The sequence below is a fragment of the Globicephala melas genome, chromosome 10 (assembly GCF_963455315.2).
Source record: "Globicephala melas chromosome 10, mGloMel1.2, whole genome shotgun sequence".
NCBI lineage: Eukaryota > Metazoa > Chordata > Mammalia > Artiodactyla > Delphinidae > Globicephala > Globicephala melas.
Window position 1 is genome coordinate 20288218 of NC_083323.1, and position 19069 is coordinate 20307286.

The window sequence follows — 19069 nt, forward strand, 5'->3', positions numbered from 1 at the left end:
TATTGCTATAAACTTCCCTCTTAGAACTGCTTTTGCTGCATCCCATAGGTTTTGGGTTGTCGTGTCTCCATTGTCATTTGTTTCTAGGTATTTTTTTATTTCCTCTTTGATTTCTTCAGTGATCACTTTGTTATTAAGTAGTGTATTGTTTTGCCTCCATGTGTTTGTATTTTTTACAGATCTTTTCCTGTAATTGACATCTAATCTCATAGCGTTGTGTTTGGAAAAGATACTTGATACAATTTCAGTTTTCTTAAATTTACCAAGGCTTGATTTGTGACCCAGGATATGATCTATCCTGGAGGATGTTCCATGAGCACTTGAGGAGAAAGTGTAATCTGTTTTCTTTGGATAGATTGTCCTTTTAATATCAATTAAGTCCATCTTGTTTAATGTGTCATTTAAAGTTTGTGTTTCCTTATTTATTTTCATTTTGGATGGTCTGTCCATTGGTGAAATGGTGTGTTAAAATTCCCTGCTATGATTGTGTTACTGTCGATTTCCCCTTTTATGGCTGTTAGCATTTGCCTTATGTATTGAGATGCTCCTGTGTTGGGTGCATAAATATTTACAATTGTTATATCTTCTTCTTGGATCGATCCCTTGATCGTTATGTAGTGTCCTTCTTTGTCTCTTCTAATAGTCTTTACTTTAAAGTCTATTTTGTGTGATATGAGAATTGCTACTCCAGCGTTCTTTTGATTTCCATTTGCATGGAATATCTTTTTCCATCCCCTTTCAGTCTGTATGTGTCTCTAGGTCTGAAGTGGGTCTCTTGTAGACAGCATATATATGGGTCTTGCTTTTGTATCCATTCAGCCAATCTGTGTCTTTTGGTGGAAGCATTTAATCCATTTACATTTAAGGTAATTATATATATGTATGTTTCTATTCCCATTTTCTTAATTGTTTTGCGTTCATTATTGTAGGTCTTTTCCTTCTCTTGTGTTTCTTGACTAGAGAAGTTCCTTTAGCATTTGTTGTAAAGCTGGTTTGGTGGTGCTGAACTCTCTCAGCTTTTGCTTGTCTGTAAAGGTTTTAATTTCTCCATCAAATCTGAATGAGATCCTTGCTGGGTAGAGTAATCTTGGTTGTAGGTTTCTCTCCTTCATCACTTTAAATATGTCCTGCCACTCCCTTCTGGCTTGCAGAGTTTCTGCTGAAAGATCAGCTGTTAACCTTATGGAGATTCCCTTGTGTGTTATTTTTCCCTTGCTGCTTTTAATATGTTTTATTTGTATTTAATTTTTGACAGTTTGATTAATATGTGTCTTGGCAAGTTTCTCCTTGGATTTATCCTGTATGGGACTCTCTGTGCTTCCTGAATTTGATTAACTATTTCCTTTCCCGTATTAGGGAAGTTTTCAACTATAATCTCTTCAAATATTTTCTCAGTCCCTTTCTTTTTCTCTTCTTCTTCTGGAACCCCTATAATTCGAATGTTGGTGCGCTTAATGTTGTCCCAGAGGTCTCTGAGGCTGTCCTCAGTTCTTTTCATTCTTTTTTCTTTATTCTACTCTGCAGTAATTTCCATTATTTTATCTTCCAGGTCACTTATTCGTTCTTCTGCCTCAGTTATTCTGCTATTGATCCCAACTAGAGTATTTTTTTTAATTTATTTATTTTGTTTTGGCTGCATTGGGTCTTAGTTGCGGCGAGTGGGGCTTCTCATCGTTGCAGTGCGTGGGCTCTAAGCGCGCGGGCTTCAGTAGTTATGACACGCAGGCTCAGTAGTTGTGGCACCTGGGCTTAGTTGCTCCACAGCATGTGGGATCTTCCCAGACCAGAGATTGAACCTGTGTCTACTGCATTGGCAGGCAGACTCTTATCCACTGCGCCACCAGGGAAGCCCCCAACTAGAGTATTTTTAATTTCATTTATTGTGTTGTTTATCATTGCTTGTTTCATCTTTAGTTCTTCTAGGTCCTTGTTAAATGTTTCTTGCATTTTCTCTAATTCCGAGATTTTGGATCATCTTTACTATCATTATTCTGAATTCTTTTTCAGGTAGACTGCCTATTTCCTCTTCATTTGTTAGGTCTGGTGGGTTTTCATCTTGCTCCTTCATCTCTGCGTGTTTTTCTGTCTTCTCATTTTGCTTATTTTACTGTGTTTGGAGTCTCCTTTTTGCAGGCTGCAGGTTTGTAGTTCCTGTTGTTTTTGGTGTCTGTCCCCATTGGCTAAAGTTGGTTCAGTGGGTTGTGTAGGCTTCCTGGTGGAGGGGACTAGTGCCTGTGTTCTGGTGGATGAGGCTGGATCTTGTCTTTCTGGTGGGCAGGTCCTCGTCTGGTGGTGTGTTTTGGGGTTTCTGTGGACTTATGATTTTAGGCAGCCTCTCTGCTAATGGGTGGGGTTGTGTTCCTGTCTTGCTAGTTGTTTGGCACAGAGTGTCCAGCACTGTAGCCTGCTGGTCGTTGAGTGAAGCTGGGTGCTGGTGTTGAGATGGAGATCTGTGGGAGATTTTCGCTGTTTGATATTATGTGGAGCTTGGAGGTGTCTTGTGGAGCAGTGTCCTGAAGTTGGCTCTCCCACCTCAGAGGCACAGCACTGACTCCTGGCTGCAGCACCAAGATTCTTTCATGCACACAGCTCAGAATAAAAGGGGGAAAAAGTAGAAAGAAAGAAAGAGGATAAAATAAAGTAAAATAATGTAAGATAAAATAAAGTTATTAAAATAAAAAATAATTATTAAGAAAAATGTTTTAAGAAGAAAACAAAGAACAGATGGATAGAACCCTAGGACAAATGGTGAAAGCAAAGCTATACAGACAAAATCTCACACAGAAGCATACACATACACACTCACAAAAAGAGGAAAAGGGGAAAAAATAATAAATCTTGCTCTCAAAGTCCACCTCCTCAATTTGGGATGATTCGTTGTCTATTCATGTATTCCACAGATGCAGGGTACATCAAGTTGATTGTGGAGCTTTAATCCGCTGCTTCTGAGGCTGCTGGGAGAGATTTCCCTTTCTCTTCTTTGTTTGCACAGCTCCTGGGGCTCAGCTTTGGATTTGGCCCCACCTCTGCGTGTAGGTAGCCGGAGGGCGTCTGTTCTTTGCTCAGACAGGACGGCGTTAAAGGAACAGATGCTTAGGGGGTTCTGGCTTACTCAGCCTGGGGGAAGGGAGGGGTACGGATGCGGGGTGAGCCTGCGGCGGCTGACGCCAGCATGATGTTGCACCAGCCTGAGGCGCGCTGTGCGCTCTCCCGGGGAAGTTGTCCCTGGATCCTGGGACCCTGGCAGTGGCGGGCTGCACAGGCTCCCCAGAATGGGGGTGTGGATAGTGACCTGTGCTCGCACACAGGCTTCTTGGTGGCGGAAGCAGCAGCCTTGGCGTCTCATGCCCGTCTCTGGGGTCCGTGCTTTTAGCCGCGGCTCGCGCTTATCTCTGGAGCTCCTATAAGCAGCACTCTTAATCCCCTCTCCTTGCGCACCAGGAAACAAAGAGGGAAGAAAAAGTCTCTTGCCTCTTCGGCAGGTCCACACTTCTCCCCAGACTCCCTCCCGGCTAGCCGTGGTGCAACAACCCCCTGCAGACTGTGTTCACGCCGCCATCCCAGTCCTCTCCCTGCGCTCCGACCAAAGCCGAGCCTCAGCTCCCAGCCCCACCTGCCCCGGCGGGTGAGCAGACAAGCCTCTCGGGCTGGTGAGTGCCAGTCGGCACCGATCCTCTGTGCGGGAATCTCACTGTTTTGCCTTCCACACCCCTGATGCTGCACTCTCCTCCACGGATCCGAAGCTTCCCCCTCCGCCACCCACAGTCTCTGCCCGCAAAGGGGCTTCCTAGTGTGTGGAAACCTTTCCTCCTTCACATCTCCCTCCCACTGGTGCAGGTCGTGTCCCTGTTCTTTTGTCTCTGTTTATTCTTTTTTCTTTTGCCCTACCCAGGTACGTGGGGGAGTTTCTTGCCTTTTGGGAAGTCTGAGGTCTTCTGCCAGCGTTCAGTAGGTGTTCTGTAGGAGTTGTTCCACGTGTAGATGTATTTCTGGTGTATCTGTGGGGAGGAAGGTGATCTCTGCGTCTTACTCTTCCGCCATCTTCCCCCTCCTCAAATTTTAAGGTTTTTGTTCTAGTTCTGTAAAAAATGCCATTGGTAATTTGATAGGGATTGCATTGAATCTGTAGATTGATTGCTTTGGGTAGTGTAGTCATTTTCACAATATTGAGTCTTCCAATCCAAGAACATTGTATGTCTCTCCATCTGTTTGTGTCACCTTTAATTTCTTTCATCAGTGTCTTATTGTTTTCTGAGTACACGTCTTTTACCTCCTTAGGTAGGTTTACACCTAGGTATTTTATTCTTTTTGTTGCAGTGGTGAATGGGATTCTTTCCTTAATTTCTCTTTCTGATCTTTCGTTGTTAGTGTATAGGAATGCAAGAGATTTCGGTGCATTACTTTCGCATCCTGCAACTTTACCAAATTCATTGATGAGCTCTAGTAGTTTTCTGGTGGCATATTTAGGATTTTCTATGTATAGTATCATGTCATCTGCAAACAGTGACAGTTTTACTTCTTTTCCAATTTGCATTTCTTTTCTTTCTTTTTCTTCTCTGATTGCTGTGGCTAGGACTTCCAAAACTATCTTGAATAATAGTGGTGACAGTGGACATCCTTGTCTTGTTCCTGACCTTAGAGGAAATGCTTTCAGTTTTTCACCATTGAGAATGATGTTTGCTGTGGGTTTGTCGTATATGGCCTTTATTATGTTGAGGTAGGTTCCCTCTGTGCCCACTTTCTGGAGAGTTTTTATCATAAATCGGTGTTGAATTTTGTCAAAAGCTTTTTCTGCATCTATTGAGATGATCATATGGTTTTTATTCTTCAATTTGTTAATATGGTGTATCACACTGATTGACTTGCATATACTGAAGACTCCTTGCATCCCTGAGAGAAATCCCACATGATTATGGTGTATGATCTTTTTAATGTGTTGTTGGATTCTGTTTGCTAGTAGTTTGTTGAGGACTTTTGCATCTATATTCATCAGTGGTAGTGGTCTGCAATTTTCTTTTTTGTAATATCTTTGTCTGGTGTTGGTATCAGGGTGATGGTGTCCTCATAGAATGAGTTTGGGAATGTTCCTTCCTCTCCAGTTTTTTGGACGAGTTTGAGAAGGATGGGTGTTAGCTCTTCTCTAAATGTTTGATAGAATTCAGCTGTGAAGCCATCTGGTCCTGGGCTTTTGTTTGTTGGAAGATTTTTAATCACAGTTTCAATTTCATTACTTGTGATTGGTCTGTTCAAATTTTCTATTTCTTCCTGGTTCAGTCTTGGAAGGTTATACCTTTCTAAGAAATTGTCCATTTCTTCCAGGTTGTCCATTTTTGGGGCATAGAGTTGCTTGTAGTAGTCTCATGTGATGCTTTGTATTTCTGCAGTGCCTGTTTAACTTCTCCTTTTTCATTTCTAATTTTATTGATTTGAGTCCTCTCCCTCTTTTTCTTGATAAGTCTGGCTAAATGTTTATCAATTTTGTTTATCTTCTCAAAGAACCAGCTTTTAGTATTATTGATCTTTGCTATTGTTTTCTTTGTTTCTGTATCATTTATTTCTGCTCTGATCTTTATGATTTCTTTCCTTCTACTAACTTTGGGTCTTGTTTGTTCTTTCTCTAGTTCCTTTAGATGTAAGGTTAGATTGTTTATTTGAGATTTTTCTTGTTTCTTGAGGTAGGATAGGTAGGATTTTATTGCTATAAACTTCCCTCTTAGAACTGCTTTTGCTGCATCACATAGGTTTTGGATCATTGTGTTTTCATTGTCATTTGTCTCTAGGTATTTTTTGATTTCCTCTCTGATTTCTTTAGTGATCTCTTGGTTATTTAGTAATGTATTGTTTAGCCTCCATATGTTTGTGTTTTTTACCTTTTTTTCCTCTGTAATTTATTTCTAATCTCATAGTGTTTTGTTCAGATAAGATGCTTGATATGATTTCAATTTTCTTAAATTTTCCAAGCCTTGATTTTTGACCCAAGATGTGATCTGTCCAGGAGAATGTTCCATGTGCACTTGAGAATAAAGTGTAATCTGCTGTTTTCGGATGTCCTATATATATCAGTTAAATCTATCTGGTCTATTGTGTTATTTAAAGCTTGTGTTTCCTTATTAATTTTCTTGTGGATGATCTGTCCATTGGTGTAAGTGAGGTGTTAAAGTCCCCCACTATTATTGTGTTACTGTTGATTTCCTCTTTTATAGCTGTTAGCATTTGCCTTATGTATTGATGTGCTCCTATGTTGGGTGCATATATGTTTATAATTGTTATATTTTCTTCTTGGATTGATCCCTTGATCATTATGTGGTGTGCTTCCTTGTTTCTTGTACCATTCTTTATTTTAATGTCTATTTGATATGAGCATTGCTACTTCAGCTTTCTTTTGATTTCCATTTGCATGGAATATCTTTTTCCATCTCCTCAGTTTCAGTCTGTATGTGTTCGTAGGTCTGAAGTGTGTCTCTTGTAGACAGCATATATATGGGTCTCGTTTTTCTATCCATTCAGCAAGCCTGTGTCTTTTGATTGGAGCATTTAATCCCTTCACGTTTAAGGTAATTATCAATATGTATGTTCCTATTACCATTTTCTTAATTGTTTTGGGTTTGTTTGTGTAGGTCCTTTTCTTCTCTTGTGTTTCCCACTAGAAAAGTTCCTTTAGCATTTGTTGTAGAGCTGGTTTGGTGGTGCTGAATTCTCTTAGCTTTTGCTTGTCTGTAAAGCTTTTGATTTCTCCATCGAATCTGAATGAGATCCTTGCTGGGTCAAGTAATTTTGGTTGTAGGTTCTTCCCTTTCATCACTTTAAATATATCATGCCACTCCTTTCTGGCTTGTACAGTTTCTGCTGAGAAATCAGCTGTTAACCTTATGGGAGTTCCCTTGTATGTTATCTGTTAATAATTTTTCTTTGTCTTTAATTTTAGTCAGTTTGATTACTGACAAAATCAGTAAATTCTGATTTCAGTGTGTTTCTCCTTGGATTTATCCTGCCTGGGACTCTCTGTGCTTCCTGCACTTGGGTGGCTATTTCCTTTCCCATGTTAGGGAAGTTTTCGACTATAGTCTCTTCAAATATTTTCTTGGGTCCTTTTTCTCTCTCTTTTTTTTTTCTGGGACCCCTATACTGAGAATGTTGGTGTGTTTGAATTTTGTCCCAGAGGTCTCTTAGGCTGTCTTCATTTCTTTTCATTCTTTTTCTTTATTCTGTTCCATGGCAGTGAATTCCACCATTCTGTCTTCCAGGTCACTTATCTATTCTTCTGCCTCAGTTATTCTGCTGTTGATTCCTTCTAGTGTATTTTTCATTTCAGTTATTGTATTGTTCATCTCTGTTTGTTCTTTAATTCTTCTAGGTGTTTGTTCTTTAATTCTTCTAGGTCTTTGTTAAACACTTCTTGCATCTTCTCAATCTTTGCCTCCATTCTTTTTCTGAGGGCCTGGATCATCTTCACTATCATTATTCTGAATTCCTTTTCTGGAAGGTTGCCTATCTCCACTTCATTTAGTTGTTTTTCTGGGGTTTTATCTTGTTACTTCATCTGGTACATAGCCCTTTGCCTTTTCATTTTGTCTATCTTTCTGTGAATGTGGTTTTCGTTCCACAGGCTGCAGGACTCTAGTTCTTCTTGCTTCTGCTGCCTGCTCTCTGGTGGATGAGGCTATCTAAGAGTGTTGTGCAAGCTTCCTGATTGGAGGAACTGGTGGTGAGTAGAGCTGGGTGTTTCTCTGGTGGTCAGAGCTCAGTAAAACTTTAATCTGCTTGTCTGCTGATGGATGGGGCTGAGTTCCCTCCCTGTTGGTTGTGTGGCCTGAGGGGACACAGCACTGGAGCTAGAGGTTCTTTGGTGGGTCTAATGGTGGACTCTGGGAGGGTTCACGCCAAGGAGTACTTACCAGAACTTCTGCTGCCAGTGTCCTTGTCCTCATGGTGAGCCACAGCCACCCCTGGCCTCTGCAGAAGACCCTCCAACACTAGCAGGTAGGTCTGTTCATTCTCCTACGGGGTCACTGCTCCTTCCCCCTGGGTCCTGATAAGCAGACTACTTTGTGTGTGCCCTCCAAGAGTGGAGTCTCTGTTTCCCCCTGTCCTGTCGAAGTCCTGCAATCAAATCCTGCTAGCCTTCAAAGTGTGATTCTCTGGGAATTGCTTCTCCCATTGCTAGACCCCCAGATTGGGAAGCATGATGTGGGGTTCAGAACCTTCACTCAGTGGGTGGACTTATGTGGTGTAATTGTTCTCCAGTTTTCGAGTCACCTACCCAGTGGTTATGGGATTTGATTTTATTGTGATTGTACCCCTCCTGCTATCTCACTGTGGCTTCTCCTTTGTCTTTGGGTGTGGGGTATCTTTTTTGGTGAGTTCCAGTGTCTTCCTGTCGATGATTATTCAGCAGTTAGTTGTGATTCTGGTGCTCTCGCAAGGGGGAGTGAGCGCACGTCCTTCTACTCCGCCATCTTGAACCAAATTGCTGTAGCTTCTACATCAGCACTTGCATGTTATGGGTGCTGCTTCTTAAACCTCATGAACTAACCTCTGCTAGCTTCCAACTTTTCTGTAGCTTCCTTACCTCTCTTGGCCCTCACAGAATTGAGAGAGTGAGGGTCTTGCTCTGGATTAAGCTTTGGCTTAAGGGAATGTTTTTGCTGGTTTGATCTTCTGTACAGACCACTAAAACTTTCTTCAGATCATCAGTAAGGCTGTTTCACTTTCTTATCATTTTGGTGTTCACTGGAGTAGCACTTTTACTTTCCTTCAAGAGCTTTTCCTTTGCATTCACAACTTGGCAAACTGTTTGGTGGAAGAGGCCTACCTTTTGGCTTATCTCTGCTTTCAGCTTGCCTTCCTTACTAAGCTTAGTCATTTCTAGCTTTTGATTTAAAGTGAGAGATGTGTGGCTTTCCTTCTCTTGAACACTCAGAGGCCACTGTAGGGTTATTAATTGAATTGGCCTAATTTCAATACTCTGTCTCAGGGAAGAGGGGAACCCACGGAGAGGCAGAGATGGGGAAACAGAGCAGTCAGAACACATTAAGTCCACTGTCTTATATGCGCAGGGTTTGTAGCACCCCAAAACAATTACGATAGTAACATCAAAGATCACTGATCATAGATCACCACAACAAATATGATAATAATGAAAAAATCTAAATACGGCGAGAATTACCAAAACGTGACACAGAGTCACAAAGTGAGCAAATGGTGTTAGAAAAACAGCACTGACAGACTTTCTCGATGCAGGGTTGTCACGAACCTTCAATTTTTAACAAATGCAGTATCTGCGAAGTGCACAAAAATGACATATGTCTGTGTGTAACAAATTGTTTTTCTCTTGCTGCTTCTAATATTCTCTCCTTGTCTTAACTTTTGATACTTTAATTATAATGTCTTAGTGGGGGTCTCTTTGGGTTCCTCTTACATGGGCTTCCTGGATCTGGAAGTCCGGGTTTCACCCCAGAGATTATGTTTTAATCTGTCTGGGTCACAGCCTCATAAAGAGATTTAAAAATTCTCCAGGGGATTGTAATGCATAATCAAGTTTGAGAACCGCAGCCGTAAATCCACTCAGTCAAAAAGGGCCACTGTCTGAGCAACACCTCCCCACGGCAGAGCCAGCCCAGCTGAGGCTAAGAGTGCCACACTTACCTACAATACTTGAGAGGAGTCCCCGAGAACTCGCTGCCATCAGACTCAGGCTCAGATCGGTTCTCAAAGTCAGAAATTCGGAATACAGACAAGCTGGCGTTCACATAGCCAACCATGCACCTACAAAAGAAAACAGATTCTCTAATTAGGACTCTGATCACCTCTGCATCCAATTCACCAAGGCTCTACTTCCTAGAAATCTCTGCAGTTATAGGTGCCTTACTTGGACCTGCCTTGTCACAGCACTCAAGTTGGAATACACTGAAAAGCCCTGGGTATGTTGAATGAAGAACAAGTCATTCTTTTGTTATAGTCCTTTTTGTGCAGAATCATCATCTAGACCATCACTACCCCAATCAGTGCTTCAGTGAAATGGGCAAAAGCATTGCATGATCAGCATAAGTAAGTCACCACTTCTTTCATTGATGACACACACACATATGCACACATAATCACATTCCTTCATTAATGATTATCTATAATTTCTCATAATGCCCTGAATATAACTAGTATGAATATAACCCCCCTCCCAACTCACGTCCCATGCTACAGTCATGCTAGATTATGTTCCTTTCATGTATCCTATACTTTCATGCCTCTGCTCATGTTGTCTTTTCTCTTGGGATTCCTTACTCATGGTTTACAAGTGGTAATAGTGTTCACCACCTGAGATGTCACCTCTTTTGTGAAAATGTCCTAATCCCTCCAGTCAGAAGACTCATTCCCTTCTCTTTGTGGTGCAGCTCTATTTACTTCACAATGGCCATATAGCTTATACTAGAGTTGGCTGCATACATGTATGTCTTCTCCTTTGGACTATAGTGGTTTTTTCTTTTTTGGATCAGAAGAGGTGTCACAGATATTTTGGTATCCTCGGACAGTCTCGTGCAGTGTAGGAATCCAGTAAATATTGAATTCAATGTAAAGTACCAGAGATCCTATCAAGGTCTTGAAGATGGATCAGGAATAAAACTATTGCCTGGACCTCCCAGGGATTATAAGCTTCTTGAGGACATGGCTTTCATTCTGTGTTGGGGAATGGGGGTCAGTATATTACAATACAAAAAACTTGGGCTTTAGGGTCAAATTGTAGCTCTGCTGCTTTCTAGCCGTGTGATCTTGGCAAATTATGCAATTCTTAAAGCAACAAAAGTGTCCACCTCATAGGGTCATTGTGGGAATGAAATGATATATGTAAAGCAAGTGATATAATGCTTAGCCTATAGCAAGATCTTAATAAATGTGAGTGGTATTTTATTTCATGCACCTAGCAGGAGGTCAATAAATATTTAATTATTAATTGAAAGAAGAAATTATGGTCTTCAGACTCTCTTCATTAACATGTCTGATGTGATTATCCAAAGTTGCTGAATACCAAACCCAAGTGATAACACAAACATAGTTCTGAGAGCACATGGGTTCTGTGCATGTGTTGTCTTGCTCAAGACAAGTCACTGGTTTCATCATGGCCTTAAAAGAAATGAACCAAGCAGAAGGACCCATTTGTCAACAGTCACTCATGGATGAAACAAATGGTCAGTGCGTGTGTAACACGCCCTACTCCCACTGGCAGCAGGCCTCTCCCATCACTCCATAAAAAGGTAATTTGAAATGATTTCTCCCTCATCTATGAACTGCCTAGAACATGACATGAAAACAGAGTCTTGATGATGATTAGCTGTCACAGAGAGGGAGCCAGTTTTGTGAAATACAGAATAGAGCAGAGTCTTCTCAGGAGCTGAGCTGTGGGAAGTGAAAGGTGCTCTGGAAACTGGCAAAAGCAGGCCCAGCATTGAAATGGAATAATTACAACCCCTCCTACACTCTTCTGTCACACAGCAGCCCTGAGCTTTACTAAGATTAAAGCTGCTCATGGCTACTCTGTTAAAAAAAACTCAATAGAGAGCCCAAATTCGAATGAATTACCCGTCTCACAGGCTGAATACCTTACATTCAAAATAAAAGATAAAAAGGAGACATAGCTGAACTCTTTATTAAGCATATTCCTGTAATGTCAGTCATGAATCAAGTTGAAAATGTGCCTTTAGTGGGCATGTACTCCTTCTGGGTGCAAAGCATTACACACGGAACTAGTAAGTCTTCTTTCCATATAATTTCCATCATCAGGGAAGAAGAGGAACTGCTAATACTGAATTTTCTAGGCATTTATCTAATTCTTTTCACTGTGGTAGAATCTTAGCTTGCCAACATCAAACAGTTGAGACCTTCATCAATTCAGGGAAATGAGGTTTCCCACACTTCATCGCATAGAGTTCAGCCAGTGGCATCCGTGTGTCAACTCAGTGACCTATTGTTACAGCAGGAAGGTCAAAGGCAGCAGAAGATCCCATGTCTACTAAGTTTGCTGGCAGGAGGTCTATGTATCCTCACTGTGACACACCCCCAGCTCCAGGTGAGACAGAGGAAAGAGAAGGCTACACTGATGATCAGGGAGAAGTGAGAGGGAAGGAGAAAAAAGTAGCAGACAAAGGAAGAGTTTCCTGAGAATATAAAATAATGAAGTCAGTTTTCTTAAGGGGTTGGCAGATGGCATCTAAAGGCATTTCCAAGAAAGAAGATTCAGAAAAATGTCTTATGCAAGGGCAGCATTGTTTGAATTAGAATGCATATGTTTTCCAGGTAACTTCTGAGAAGACATTTATTTAAATGTGAGAATTCTGGTTTTAAAACCATTCATTACTTATCGGTTTCCATCCTTTACTATGGGGGAAGAGGATGAACTAGTGATCATTCTCATCATTTTCAAGGGAGAGAACAGAATCAGAAGTTGACTTTTGAGTCTGTAGATTCCAGATCAAACTCACTGCAGAGTGTCTTTGAATTCCGCTACTAAATTTGCTTTTGAGGTTTTAGGCATTGTGACTCAAATAGCATGGGGATAGGGATGAAAGGGCAAAAAAGCAAGGGGAAATAAGGTCAGGTTTGTGCATTTAAAGTCAGACATGCTTTGTAGAAAAAATGACTAATTTATTTATAGGTTAATTTGTAGATAACTTTATAGGTAATAAATTAGGCTAATGAGATAAGCACAGAAGAAAGTAGACTTCTGACTTCTTGCATTGAAAACGTCAGACATTATGATATAAGAAGAGTAGCCCTCTGTAACCATAAGCTTTATCTTCTGAAATACAACTTTGCAATTGGTTTCGGTGTTGATCGATTTAATTGATTTATAGCTTATATAAATACATTATTTATAGTTCATTAAGATATTTGTAGCTCATTCTGTGAAAATTCGAGCACTGTGTCCTTGATCAAATCTCTAACTCCTTATGGTATCACTATTTTTACAGGAAAATCAGCTTGATTTATACCACTAGACCAGGTATATACCTCACAGTAATTTTCTAAGGCCTGCATATATCCTTAGAGAATGTTCCCAAACTCTAATCCATGTCTACCTGATAACAAAGTAATTAGTTTATTGCATTCATTGAGGGTGAGGGATCAACCTGGTTATTTGTGCTTTCTGGAAAAAAAATTTAGTTTGCTGATTGAAATTTTAACTCTGATTGACAGAACAATTTTATAATATACATCTTCAACTTTACTTCACAATTTCTGTCTCCTGATGTCTGCCCAGAGGTGATTTTAGTTCTCTAAGCTCTTTCTAAAGGGCCCTTGGGAAGATACCCTGAAAGACGAAGTGCCTTCATTTTGTAGGCAATGAACAACACTCTGATCACCGGCAGCTGGAAAGACAGAATGTCTTAAGAGGGAAGATGAAAACATTTGAAAAATTCTTGTGTACCTGCTGTGTGGAGACCACTGCCTCAAACCACAGTATTCCTTTCACGTACAGATCTGGCTGAAAAATGAGAATGTCTTCCCCACTGTGCTGCTGAAGACTGATCTGCTGAGCAGACGAGTGTTGAGACTGGGGGGAATGCGCAGCCAGGAGTAACTGAAGCACGCTGTCATAGGGACAAGGGGCCTGTGAACTGAATGACCCTGGACACAGGAGTGAAATTCTCATCCATGGAGGAGCCAGGGAAACGTGTAAGGTGAGGGAAGCCTGGAGTTTTGGAGAAAGGTGATTGGTTTGGTTGGAATACTGTTGATTTAGGGTCAATTTAAATTGAAATATGGCGTTTCCACAGCTGGATTTAATCTAAGTGGGATCTCACTCTGACTGCACATGCTACCTTAAAAGCCTATGACGTCTAAAATTTGACAATGCTGCTCCTCTACGAGTTCAGTCATCTCTGAAGCATTTTTAAACTGGAAAAAGAAAAAAACCTAAAAAGGATAATAGAGTAGCTGGTGGGGAAGAAAATAAGATTCATGAAGAAACGTACACAAATGTAACTATTTGAAAATAAGAAAAATAAGAAATAATAAGAAAAATATAAAGTATTTTATAATACTTTATATAAAAATATATAATACTTTATATAAATAATACTTTTATATATATAAATATATAATACTTTTATAATACTTTATATATATAAATATATAATACTTTTATAATACTTTTATATATATAAATATATAATACTTTTATAAAAATATAATACTTTTATAATACTTTATATAAAAATATAAAGTAAAAAATATAAAAAATAAGAAAAATATAAAAATAAGAAAAAATAAGACTAATGGATTAGCAGATAAAAAGTAGATCTACAAATATTGAAGGTAGCAACAGGATCTTAAGAGAAACATTGTTTAAAAAAAAAAAAAAGGCCCAAAGAGCTCAGTAAAACTGAATTAAGGAGGCTATTTAGAGAAATTCTAATCACCATGAACATTGTCTTAAATCTAATAGGCTGTCAAAATTCTAAAGCTTTGATTCATTATCAACTGCACATAAATGTTCCCACTTTATTTTTTGGTTTCCTCCAGAACAAGGTATTACCATATTTGAAGTAGCGGAAGAATGGAAATAACCATTAAGATTTAAACCCCAGGGAGTTGACTCTTAGATGAGTTGGATAAGCACTTATTGGCAAGGGCCCCGAGGGCTGTGAGGTTCAGGATGAAGGGCACTGTCTGAGTCTAGGCTTTACCTTCGTGTGGGCTCCATCAGTTACTCTGCCTTGTGATTATGAATTTAACCTCTCTCAATCTCTTTCTGCCCTTCAAAGCGAGGCTAATGATGTATATCCCGCTACCCGCGTTGTTTTGAGAATCAAACGCAAAACATACATGCAAGTGGTTTGAACAAAGATAAGCTTTTCTAGCCTGAGTCAAGCAGAGAATGTTCACAACAGTTACAGGTAGAAAGAAATGCATGCATAGTACCATGTAAGTCTTTAAATCTCTCTTGAAATGGGATGGTATGCTCACTTACAGTGGCTAGATAATTCACATTTAATGGCCACGTGGTGAGTGAAGAACTTTATAGAAGCTTCCTCAAATAGCTGGATTGTGAGCTTTATCTCCTTCAGTTATCTATGCCTTAGAGCATTTATGTAGGATGAATAATGAAATTGGACCTGGGTCAGGTGTGTATAAATTCAGCTGACTTGATTTGGTGGCACTGTACTCCTTGGGGGCTGATGGAACTACCCTGGCTAGAGAGGATGAATTAGTTTGGTTCAAACTAGTAAACTAAGAGGCAGGGCTGCTTGTAGGAATAGGCAGGAGCCTAAGTGAGATGACTTCTGGGGAACCATAAGGACCCTATGATCCCAACACACATTCCACTCTAACCTACAGACATTTAAATCCCACAATTAATTATATTATTTTGACATTAGCCAAACAGGGTTGTTTTATTTTTTTCACTAAAGTATGTTGGGACTTTTTATCTTTTTTTCCAAGGGTGTAGAAATGAAAGCTAGGGGACATGTTATAATTTTGCCAAGACTTTAGCTGACCAGAAATACAGAGCTCTGGCTTTGGGAACCATTGAGGTGATGCCATAGTATTGATCTCTCAGCGAGTTAAGTTCACCCAATTTGCCTGTGGTAATATAGACACTGGTCAAGTCCACAGCCAGGAAAGAATCATTCAGTTACTTATTCCACAAATATTTATGGAATACCTTGTGAGTACTTGGCACATGACTGCACAATTCCCATGTAAAATTTTCAGAGTCTTCACATGACACAAGAGGAATCAAATTATAACTATACTTTTATAAACTCATAAAAATGGCATAACTATATATCATGGAACACTTTTTTTGCTACACACATTAGCATACCACACACTTCTGAATTCATGGTGGGCAGGAGGGGGGAAAATGATTTTTTGCTTTTCTTACATTGGATTCCACCTAAAACTTGTATGACTTGTATGACTTCCAACACTTCAATAGATCAGAATGTGTTTTCTTTGGCCAAAAGTGTTATTGTATCATATTTCCACCTCGCCACTACAGGCCTTCTGTCCTGGGCTTGTGTCCCATGTGCTCCAATGCAGAGGCTTCTGTCTGAGTGTCCAACAGCACACGATGGCTAGGAAATGGGGATTTCATGATGGCTTTATGGCGCACTTACTTTTGCCCAGCTTCCCCTTGGCCTGCACAAGGTCCATACTTATAAGCGTACACCAAGCGAGGGATAAAGTCAGATGTGATCGCTATGACAAATGCGTTTGTAATAACAGAGAGAATTCCAATGCCTTCAAGAATTCCATACCAAATTCCTATTCAAAGAGAAGTGTTGAATTAATTCCAGACACAACAGCAGAGGTGATAACTATAAAAACAACTGGGGTAATTCATTTTCAGTAGTCCTTTGCACAGGTCCTTCCACCATCCCAAATACTGATTCTTGCAACCAGGAGGAAGAATTTGTACCTTCAAAAACCTTGGCATTGAAGGAGTTTGCATGGAAGTGCCCATGCTCATGACTTAAAAATCAATCGGGTTCAGATATAAGTAGAGAATTCTGGTCAATGATAAGGCACAAAACACTATCTGATAAGACTGGCACATGCAATGTCAAGATGCCACCAGACTGGGAGCTCCTTGGGGGTACCTATAGCGTCTCTCCAGTTCATCTTTATGGACCAAGTTCCTGATGCACTGACCCAGAGTAGGTGCTCACTGAGTGTGTTTGTTTCATTGGGACGTTCAAAAACCACTGAGTTAAGAATATGCACACCGAATTCTCTTCTACACACACTGGCTGAGCACCTGTCTGCTCTATTCTAAGCACTGGATGCAGAAATGAATAAAAGACAGTCTCTGGTCTCTGCCAGCTTTTGAGAGCCTGCACCTGATTCAACTCAGCATCTCTAGTCAAAAACCAAAGGCCATCTCTGCCTATAGAAAAACTGGATCATACTTCCTATGACTCAGGCAAATATTTAGGAAAGAGCAAAACAAAGTTAAGCAAATGGGAGATCTACTTTAAAAAGGAAAAAGGTGGTAATAAATCAAATGTTTAGATTCCAGAGTCTTAGGATAGAAACAAGCAAATTGAGAATCTATTTAAGCACAAATTCTCTAGCACTGGAAATTATAAATTTCCAAATAGGTAGCTGTACTTGTTATCTAATATTATTTAAAGCTAACAATTATTCTTTTGTAAGAGTTAGTTGAATCATCTTACATGGAAACCATATGTAAAAATCTAAAGCTGGTAGCTGTTTTATTTTATCTACCAGGTGGTTAATATCTTTTAAAAACACCCCAAATCCAACTTACCTATGTCTTTGGCCCTTGAAGCTAAAGGTCGCCTCCACTGTGTGACAAATTTATAAGCGTCAAGTCGAATTTCAATTATATTATTCAGTAAGGCCAGAAGTGGTGCTAGGGGAAAAGCTGCCACAAAGATAGTTGTAAATCCAAACTGGAGAACTGGGGAAGGAAAAAGGAAAAAGAACAAAGAGTATTGGTTTTCCAGTACTATTTTCAAAAGGATAATAATCTGAATGTGTCATTGTTTTAACCCATATTTTTCCCCAAAGCACAGGGAACATCTCTTCTAGAAAGATGGCCAGGACACTTGAAAAAGAGGTACTCCCTGAGCCTGGAAGCAGTGGCATCCTAGGAGCAATGATCATACCTAGAGTCCAGAGCTTGTTTTCTAAATACCATTCTCTAATAAAAGGAACCAGGGCTCCTTAGAGAAATGTTTGATTCCAGAGCTATGGCAGGGAAAAGACAAGATTAGTCTGGAATATCTTGTGATGCCAGAAAGTTAGGAAGTGCTTGAGAAATGATGGGGACACATCAAAAGGACACAGGACAAACTTGAAGGAGGTCCCAATGGCCAAAGCTGGAAAAATTTGTACAACAAAATAAATAAGGATAGTATTGGATTACAACCCAAAGACTAAGTATCCAAGTCCATAATGAAATAAATACAAGTATAAATATATACTGAAATAAATAAATGGGGGGAAAGGGACAGCTCTTTCTTATAACAGAATTCTAATTAATAAATGTAGAAGGAATGACTAAAAATAGAAAATCACCAGTAGTCAGACACCACAGTAGTAATTGTTGCAGGCAAGAGCCATCAAAGAATGCTAAAATTAGTAGCTAAAATTAGTAGGGGAAATTATATTAAAAAATGATTTTTATATTCTCAAAGTATCTCCCTACACGTTAGTAATTACAAAGGAAAAAATATCTTTACTATGGAGAAACCTGATAGACATCACCTTAACTGAGTGATCCAAGTTAATATCACCAGTAATAAGACATATTGACGTCATACCCCCAAGACGGTGTACTGAGGAGGCTACAATATCCTTTCTGTGGAATTTTTGCCAAAAATGCATAACCTCAACCTAACCATGAGAAACCATTAGATAAACCCAAATGGACATTCTACAAAACTAGTAGTCTTAAAATATATTAAGTTCGTGAAAAAGAACTGTCATAGAATGGAGGGAACAAGGAGATGCAACTAAATGCAATGTTGGGTGCTGGAATGGGTCATGGACAAGAAAAACAGACAGTGGAAAACAGGCAATATTCAAATAAGGTAATTAGTTAACAGTCCTGTATTAATGTTACTTTTCTGGCTTCAATATATATGTAAGATGTTAACCTTATGAGAAACAAGGTGAAGAGTATTTAGGAACTCTGTACGATGTTTGCAACTTTGCAAATTAAAAAGTTTTAAAAAAGGCAGTGCCTGACGCAAAACAACCAGATGGCGTAATTGAAAAAAATTTTAAAAGCACATGGCTGAATGAATGACTGCATATTTGCTACTGTTTTTACTTTTAAAACCTTATTTTAGAAAGTAACAACAAAACAATGACTAACACATACACCATTTTCTATGTAACAGGCACTGTTCTAATTACTTCACCAATTTTAACTCAATTTTCACAACCACTCTCTTATGTGGATACTATTATTATGCTTATTTTACAGCTGAGGAAACTGAGGCACAAAGAAGTCAAGTAATTTGCCCAAGACACATCACTAAGAAGCAATTCTAACATGGGTGATATGGTCCCAGAGTCCTGAAGAGTCCATTTACCTCAT

At 39.6% G+C, this 19069-nt stretch overlaps 1 protein-coding gene across 2 annotated transcripts in view; it reads right to left on the reverse strand.

Annotated features, from left to right (window-relative positions):
- Positions 1-19069, reverse strand: part of ANO4 (anoctamin 4) — a 193952-nt gene that overhangs the window by 14575 nt on the left and 160308 nt on the right. For both annotated transcript variants that reach the window (XM_060305767.1, XM_060305768.1), the window contains exons 19-21: positions 17270-17422; positions 16116-16263; positions 9646-9765 (exon numbers count right to left, since the gene is read on the reverse strand). In XM_060305767.1, coding sequence (XP_060161750.1) covers positions 9646-9765; positions 16116-16263; positions 17270-17422 — 421 coding nt within the window. The remainder of the gene's footprint in view (positions 1-9645; positions 9766-16115; positions 16264-17269; positions 17423-19069) is intronic.